We start from the raw sequence: 8,566 nt of genomic DNA on the forward strand, positions 1-8,566 counted from the left end.
GCAGTGGTCCTGTAGAACAGGTGGTCGCCTTGACAGGTTTTCCTGTAGCTATAGGCATGAAAATTCAATGTATACAAATTAAATCTAGCTGAGACATGCGACAAATTTTGTTGGGTGCCTTGTAGACTAGCAGTCTGCGATATCGGGACGGACGGTCCCAGCGTAATCGGGATGGCTGGCAGGTATGCCATGGTTCAGGTGCACTGCTTTTCACACGCCTTATCATTACAGTCAGACCTCGCATAACCTCACACATTCGTTTCCACAAAAAATGTCCGGATAGGCGAGGGAACCGGATAATTGAACACACATACTGTATGTATGCATGGCATATTCTGTAAATCGGTAACCAACGATTTTCTTCCGGATGGCGAGGGATCCGGATAAAAGAGGACCGGATAAGCGAAGTCTGACGGCAGTGGCATTGCAGCACCGCACTTGTTTGTCGTACTTGGAAGTGCATGTACCGTACACACCAATGCACCACATGCGCAGCACAGTGCATGCATTCTTATGTCCGACAAAATGCTTCTATTGAAAATACCGGTGTACAGTGAATACTCGAACTGTAGTAAGAAAGGTAGTAACCCTAACTGAGCAGATGTAGCTACGTAGTGCCACTAGTGCACTAGTGGTACACCCTGCCATGAAAATAATTAATTATTATGATACACATAAGCCGGCACCATGGTAACATGGTCACGTACATAATTATTCTGCAATCATTACCATGGGGTTGTAAGTTTACAACTCCTGTAAATTACAAACTCCAGTGTTGTAAATTTACAACTCCAGACCTGTGCTATAGTGGCCGTGGCAGTACACTGCATCAGAGTAGCATTCTGTGGGAGCAGTGATGGTCGCCGTCGTATGGCTCTCAAACCACGGTACACTGAGGAGGCGATGATGATGCTGCTGCTGCTGGTTGGAATGCTGCACACGACTGGAGTAGCCAGCTACCCCACACCGTCAATTTGCCACTGCCCCGCATCTACAATCACCATCTTGCCACCAGCCGTTCGCGACTTGCGTTCGTTCACACGCAGCGGTAACCAAGTAGCGTAGGCCACCAAAGCCATGGAGGAAACAGCCATGGAGGAAACAGCCATGGAGGAAACAGCCATAGAGGAAACTAAAGCCAATGATGTGTTACTACGCGAGGCGGCGACCGGTCGATGAGCAACAAAGGCGATCGTTCAAACACACGAATACGGTCCAAACATGAGGGAGGGTGTGGGCCGGTGGGGTGATGGGGGCTGTTAAATAAGTACTAGCCGGCGTATTTAATCAATCAAAGGTTTCGACGCGCGCTGAGTAGGCACTGTCCAGGCGCTATTGGCTACTGATATCGCAGAAATGGATTTCTACTTGCTAGGAAAAATAAAATAACGGAGACACTGTTCGGGGGGGGGGGGTATTCCATATCGAGAGGGAAACTAGGTTATATATGACAACACGGAACACGGGTGCAAGTGAAGTCGAAAGGAGCCGATGGCTCCGCTAGGCTTCAAAGTTCAAAGAGAAAGAGAGAGAGAAGCGAGAACAGGAGGACTGAAGTCAGATCAGGTGCATGCACAGACAGACAGACAGACAAACACACACACACGTGCACACACACAGACAGAGCGGGGAAGCAGCAAGACGCACTTTGACATGCAACACCAGGATATCCGCACCCCCGATTACGTCCTTTGACAACATCCTCGTGATGACCTGGTCAGCAGCACACTGAACACTGAACAGTTGGAATGGCACAGGCCACTTAAAAAGTAGCACTTCCGGAAGCATGGTCCGAGTCTTGCATGTCATCGTCGCCGTTATTGCCACTCTCGCCATCAACAGGTGACGACAGGTTTGATGCCATCTGGTAGTGAACGTTTGGAACGCCGGTGGCGTCTCCTCCTTGCTTGCCAGGTGACGTAGCGGCAGCTGGTGACGATGAGCCGATTGTACTGCCACTGGCGGCCGCTGTGAGCTGGTCACCATCGCCGTTGCCGTCCTCCTGCACGATGGCAAACACGTCGCGGTCATACGCCGAATACGGAGCAGCACCAGCAGACGTACCGAAGGGCTGGCTGCCGGCAGTGGCGGCAATGATGCTACCGCTGGAGCTACCGTACATGAGGTTGTTGGCTGCTTCGTTGTCCTTCGCCACGCTACGGTGCCAGGGCTGGCGGTGGGCAAAGTCCCGGCCGCTCTGAGTCTGCTGATGCTGTTGACACAGCGGCACGAGTGCACACAATGGACGCACACGTAGACACGGACATACGCACGCGCACGCACACATACACGGATCAAAGAAAATTTTACTTTTCAGCGATTTGCGCACATGTCCCTCCGATGTGTCTGTACTAAAACATACATAATTGTACTGCTGATAATTGGCAGCTGGACAGCTCCTGCTTGGCACTAGAGAATGGCAGGCAGCGACGGTCTAGTTCCAAATACCGGTACATGTACCTTTGGTGGTCGTTTAGGACCAAAGGAAAGTGGTGGTAGATTTTCTGTTGACAGCAACCTGTCTGGAGATCATGGGTAATACCGTAATAGCGTGCAAGGCATCTTGCTCTACAAGCCTGTGGTTGTGTGACTTTGGCCGTATTTCACTAAACCTGCGCTACGAATACGGTAAACAGCTACAGCCATCAGGAAAAAAACAATTTAAAATACAATGGATTCGTTTTGAAAGCTCCAAAAACACACAAACTCGCAATGAAGGCTGGTGGCACCCAGCACATGCTTTGTGCGTGCGCTACTTTGTACGACGACAGACATCAAGCATCCTGAAGGTGATGTCGATAAAAAGATTCCACCGTGGGCCAGACCAGCTGCGGAGTTGCACACTCTTGTTTAGATACAGTATGATTGGGCGCCGAAGAACACTCAGGCTGGAAAATGGCCCAGATGTAAGAACAACCCAGACTAGATTTGCAGATCTATTTGTAAGAACACCTGTACTGCTTAATTTAATAAGTGATCGCATCGCATGATGCTCTCCATGATCGCGGAACAAGAACAAAACGACTAAAATCTGAACATGTTTAGAACAATGCCAGACTGCCCTTATGCCCCTCCGTTCTTCGGGGCCAGACCTTACTGCACTCTTGCCTCCACCCACCGGATGCGTACAGGAACTAAGGAAAACAGTCGTCGCATTTTACCTACTATATTTCCCCGACTATAAGTCGCACTCGATTATAAGGCGCACCTCAATTTTCAGGTTTAAGCGATCATGTTTCGATATATTGACTTCAGTAGTAAGTCATGCTCGATTGTAAGTCGCACCCCTTTTTTACCCTGAATTTTAGTGTCCAATGGTGCGACTTATATTCGGGGAAATACGGTACTAACTAGCCACCCGATGAGAACTTCCTAGAAAGAAATGGCCACCGTCATCATCGCCAGCAAGAGAAGCAGCCGCTCACGTTGAAACAACTTACAATGTCAAACTCGATCTTGTCAACATCTGGCACGAGAACACGCTCTCCGTCCATGGGACGGTATTGGCCCGGCTTCACCATGGACATGATCCATCCACGGAAACTGTGATGTACGTGCAAAACACACGTGTGCACACACACGCGCACACACACACACAGAGCGCGCACGGAATGGAAACTGATTGCAATATTGTAGTTTGCAAGGCGTTGTGACAGGGGTGAACTTCCCACAAAAAATTGTGTATTGAGCAGGGAGTGGTGCTTTCTTGCAGGTTTGCGGTTGCAAAGGTTCGATGAACTTCTTGTGTGCTCTGGATGGCCATCGTGAGTCAGCCAAGTGTTAAGTGTAGATGCCAGCGCTCGCATAGGAAACAACAACACACACACACACACACACACACCACACACGCACACACACCTCAGGCCTGACACATGCACACACGCACACACACACACGCACACACACCTCAGACCTGACACATGCACACACACGCACATACACACACACGCGCGTGTCGTGCTACCGGCAAATTCACTACGTCCAACTAATCACATACATTTCACTGTCTTTTTTTTTAGCCTACAAGGCTCTCATGCCACAAACAACACCATGCAACCACGCGCTGGACAATCACAATCACACAGCAGATTAAACGTACCTGAAATCCGCGTGTCCCGGGGGCAGTCCTGGGTTGACGTGCCCGATGTAGATATACAGGAGAAGGGAGATTGTAACGGTGCCCAGTGCAAATGCCCATTGCATCAAGAACATGATAAACAGGGAAGAGATGAAGCCGACAAGTGCCACGTACTTGTTCGTTATCCTGGAATGACGCGGAATAGAGAAAAGAGGAAGAGAGAGAGAGAGAGAGTGAGTGAGAGAGAGAGAGTGAGTGAGAGAGAGAGAGTGAGTGAGAGAGAGAGAGCGAGAAAGAGAGACAGAGAGAGTGTTTGTGTGGATGTGTATGTGTGTACGTGTTTGTCTGTGTGTATGTGTAACTTCCTTATTCTGATAGTGGCACTAGCGGCTCTCCTGCTTAGTGGTGTGAAGCATATACTGTACAGGCAGAAAATTTCGTCCAACTCCAAAGAAAGGGATTTTGTCCGGTTGAAAATTTAGTCCATGGACTATAACAGTGTATTGAAAAGCTGGACAAAATAATCGACATTCGTCCGTCATTTAATTTAGTCTCAAAGCTCCTTGGACGAAAAAGACGAAATTAAATTCCAGACGAATATTTCTGCTTGTACAGTACAGCATCGCATTCCCGATGCTGTATAATGCTGCACGCACACATATCCCAAACTGCCTCAGGCTGCATTTACACGACAATGCTGGGGATGAGCACGCAACCAAATTCATCCGGATGCATTGTTCGTATACATGCTACGTGGAGCAAAACGGAAAGGTTCTACACCAAAACGGCAGAAAACCAAAACGCTGGCCAAGGCGGAAGAATTCGAAAAAAGTAAATGTTATGCCGGACAAATTTGGATGTGTTAACAGTCGAAGCGGTGTGCTGAGCCTCGTTGCCGTCAGGTTTGTATCGTTTTCGCGCGTCCACACGGATCGAAACGGATCCGACAATGTTCGTCATGTGTGGAGTGTTGTCATATGGCGTGTTGTCAACTATTACTTGACTGTGATTGGTGTTCCCACGACAACACTGCTCACATGACGAACGTTGAGGATCCTTCGCTCCCGGGTAGACGTGCGAAAGCGATACAAACGGAGACCAGCTCGGATGGTTTAGATGCACAAAAAAACGGAAAAAGAACTGCTGCATCGAAAGCGGAAAACTGGCCGTGCGTTGTCGTGTAAACGCGGCCTCAGTCGACCCTCATGCCAAAGTTGGCCGTGTAAGCAACGTGCTCTGAAAATCTCATCAATCTGCTTGACACCACCAGCACCAGCACCCGCACCAGCTGCAGCAGCAGCAGCACCATCACGCCACTGCCACCAGCAGCAGCAGCAGCAGCCACACAACAGCATCAGCAGCAGCAGCAGCAGCAGCAGCAGGACTACCCAGACCCGTCCAACACCAACACCAACGCCAGCACCACCAGCATCACTAACAACTAGTATACATACTTGTTCAGGCCAGCCACAGTGGCATCTGCCCAGCGCTCCTGACGTTCAGGGGATACGGCTAGGCATTGCTTGACTTTGGTTAACTGCGACGGCATACGCATGCGACGCAGTGCATCAAAGCGCCGTCGCTTCCTCGTCCTCTCTTGTTGAACAGACGGCTCTAGTGTACCAAGAACCTGCAAGGAGCAAAGGTAACAAAAGAGAAAAAGGAACAGTGAAGGACAATGATGTACCCATCTGATAATAGGCACTATGCATATTGGAGCAGCTGTGCATGCATACAAGCACGCACACATGCATGCACACACAAACCACGCACACACGCGCGCACACACACACGCACGCACACACGCATACACATATACGAAGGGTTTGATTGCAAAACGCGACAAACGCCAACCTCATGCATACAGCGTTTTCGGTGTCATTCGACTCCGTACATGTCCCTCCATCTGCTGGCCAAGTAGATAATTACCAAGACGAGACATATCGATGGCATAGAGCATAGTACACACCAGAATCTGCGTTAAATATCATAATACTTAACTACACGTGTACTTGTACTTGCTCACTTGCTCACTGCCAAAACTGGTCACCTGTAACACTACATGTGCCTTTGCACACACGCACGGGTGCGTGCCCGGACAGACGCGCAGGTAGAAAACACACGCGGGCAGACGGAACTCACCTCCTCTTCCAGGTGTCGCCGCACCGCGCCGTACGCGTGCGCTTTGGTCGCCGAGGCCGCTCCCTTCGGGTCGGCGTGCACAGACATCTGGATCTTGGCCGACTCTGACGCTGCAGTGTTCTCGTCATGACCAGCGTCGTCCGCGCCGTTCGTCGCCGCCTGCTTGGAAGCAGCAGCACCATTGCTACTGTCTGCACCGAGCGGTCCGTCGTACAGCTGCGAGGAGAAATCCGGCGGCCTGCTCATGGCCTGAGAGAAGTACGCGTAATCGAGCGCGCCGTACGTCAGCAGAAACGGCATGTTGACGATGACGGCCAGCGTGTTCAGATGGCCAATGAAGATGAAGATGTAGGAGACGAGCGCGACCGTGATCGTTGCCAGCACGGGCTCGTTGTTGGGCCCGCTGCCCTGCGACATGACGCTCAGCAACGGTATGATCTTCTCGCTGGCGATCGACTGGAAGACGCGCGGCGCCGCATAGATTGCGCCGAGGCACGCCGACAGAGAGGACACGTACAGGCCGAACAGGAAGAGCCAGCCGACAAGGGAGACGCGATACGCCATCAGCGGGTCGTCGCGCAGGCTGTCCCGCTGGCACGTGGCCGCCAGGATCAGAGCGAACAGCAGGTAGAGAACGCCTGACACAACCAGGGCGGCGAACGTACCGATCGGAACGCTGCGCTCCGGCCGCCGAATATCCCTTGCCATGTTGATGCCGCTGGCGACACCCACAATCGTCGGAAAGAAGACAGCAAAGACGGTGAAGAAGTCCTCCGACGCGTCCTTTCCGTCGTCTATGTTCCCAAACGACGGCGGCGTGTTGTTGCTCATGAGCCCGCTGCTGTAACCGACAAAGCCGGCAGCCAGGTTGACATGAGTGAACGAGCCGATGATGAAGTCGAGCACCGCTAACGCCAGGATCATAAGCAGCAGGAGTTGTAATTTTATGACCCACTGCACGCCGGCCAGCACGATGAGCAGCAGCAGCGTGGTGGTTCCCAGGGCGATGCCGCGCACTGGCCACGTGCCCTCCAGGTTAAACACGTCCGCCATTGCCTCGCCGAGGCCGATGGAGTACATAGCCACAGCCACCGCCTGTCCGAAGACGAACAGCAGACCCACGACACCGCCGGTGCGCCGACCGAGCACGTAAGCGACCACGTGGAAGATGTCGCAGCGCGCTCCCTCCATGGGCAGCTGACGGACCAACCCGATCACGCTGATCGTGACGGCAAAGCCGACGAACAGCGACAGGAAAATGATGAGCGAGGCCAATCCAACACCAGCGTAACCAACCATCCAACCTACTCGCAGAAACACGATCACTCCGAAAATATTCAACATACAGGTGGTGAAGACGCCATCCCATGTGCCAAACAGCAAAGGCTCCTTGACGAAGAAGTTCGCCTTCCACCAGGGCTTCCGGTTGCGATGCTCACCGTCCGTAGTCTCTTCCCAGAGCTCTCGCTCATCACCCATACCCTCAAACTGCTGGTATCCCATCGACTTCGCCGAGCTCGCAGTGCCCGTCATGACTCTAAGAAATTCAAGGGTGTGAATCCACGGCCAAAGCACACGATCATACGAGGCCCGGAAGAGCAGGCGACAACGAACAGATTATCACTTGAGCACTGGCACGCCAGCAGGGATTTCTTGTCGCCTCCAGGTAGCTCAGGAGGACGTTCAGGTGTGGACGAAAGATTTTTTTCGAACTCAGCAATGCAGTAAATGAATAGTATGACTCCGAGCAACAAGGTCGTTCAGTGGCAAAATACAATTATGTACATACACGCCGAGCTACTTGCGTGCTCCGCATTATCCGACGAGCTGTTTTATGACCTCCAGTTCTCACTCATTGTCTTCTCACAGCATGCATGCCGGGCCGCCAGGGTCAGTCATCTACCTGCAGCCTGGTCATCTTCCTCCGAGTCGTCTTCCTGCAGGGACCCAGTGACAGCAGTGTGAAGATTGACAGCACCTCTTTGTGGTCGCTGGTCCGTGAAAAAAAAAAAGAGCTCAAGTCAAGATTCAGTAATAACTATGTCACGTGGTCACCTGCTTGGACTCTGGCGCATGGCATGGCCCAGTCTCTTGGAGATCGACTCCATGATCCAAGAGGCAAAAGTCCAAATCTAATCAACAAATGAAATCACTGCATGCATGCGCGTGGTGCCCGGTGGTGCCCGGTGCCGGTGTGGCATACATGTACATGCAGCATGCAGGGAGTCGTCAAAATATGCCTTGGCATCAGGGAGTCGTAACTCCCTGCTTGGCATGCATGGGCAGTGTCTGCACATGCATGCATGCCGCTGATGCCCACGGAGTCGTAAAATACCGGTATTTTAC

The 8,566-nt window shown here is 51.7% G+C and overlaps 1 protein-coding gene across 1 annotated transcript; it reads right to left on the reverse strand.

Moving 5' to 3' along the window:
- Positions 1-325: 325 nt before the first annotated feature.
- On the reverse strand, positions 326-8,172 carry LOC135827541 (solute carrier family 12 member 8-like). The gene is made up of 5 exons (XM_065340023.1): positions 6,221-8,172; positions 5,533-5,708; positions 4,100-4,264; positions 3,441-3,543; positions 326-2,212 (listed from the first exon to the last, which is right to left on the reverse strand). The coding sequence occupies exons 1-5, from the start codon at positions 7,751-7,753 to the stop codon at positions 1,763-1,765; spliced, it is 2,427 nt and encodes an 808-aa protein (XP_065196095.1). The 5' UTR covers positions 7,754-8,172; the 3' UTR covers positions 326-1,762.
- Between the last annotated feature and the right edge of the window lie 394 nt (positions 8,173-8,566).

This window comes from Sycon ciliatum, chromosome 11 (genome assembly GCF_964019385.1).
Source record: "Sycon ciliatum chromosome 11, ocSycCili1.1, whole genome shotgun sequence".
Lineage (NCBI taxonomy): Eukaryota > Metazoa > Porifera > Calcarea > Leucosolenida > Sycettidae > Sycon > Sycon ciliatum.

Bases quoted from the DNA above. Each gene is read 5' to 3' on its own strand.
- LOC135827541 (XM_065340023.1), bottom strand. From the start codon at position 7,753: ATGACGGGCACTGCGAGCTCGGCGAAGTCGATGGGATACCAGCAGTTT. The intron at 5,709-6,220 runs GTGAGTTCCGTC...TGCTCCTTGCAG, and splicing joins GGCGACACCTGGAAGAGGAG to GTTCTTGGTACACTAGAGCC. The intron at 4,265-5,532 runs GTATGTATACTA...GCGTCATTCCAG, and splicing joins ACTGTGGCTGGCCTGAACAA to GATAACGAACAAGTACGTGG.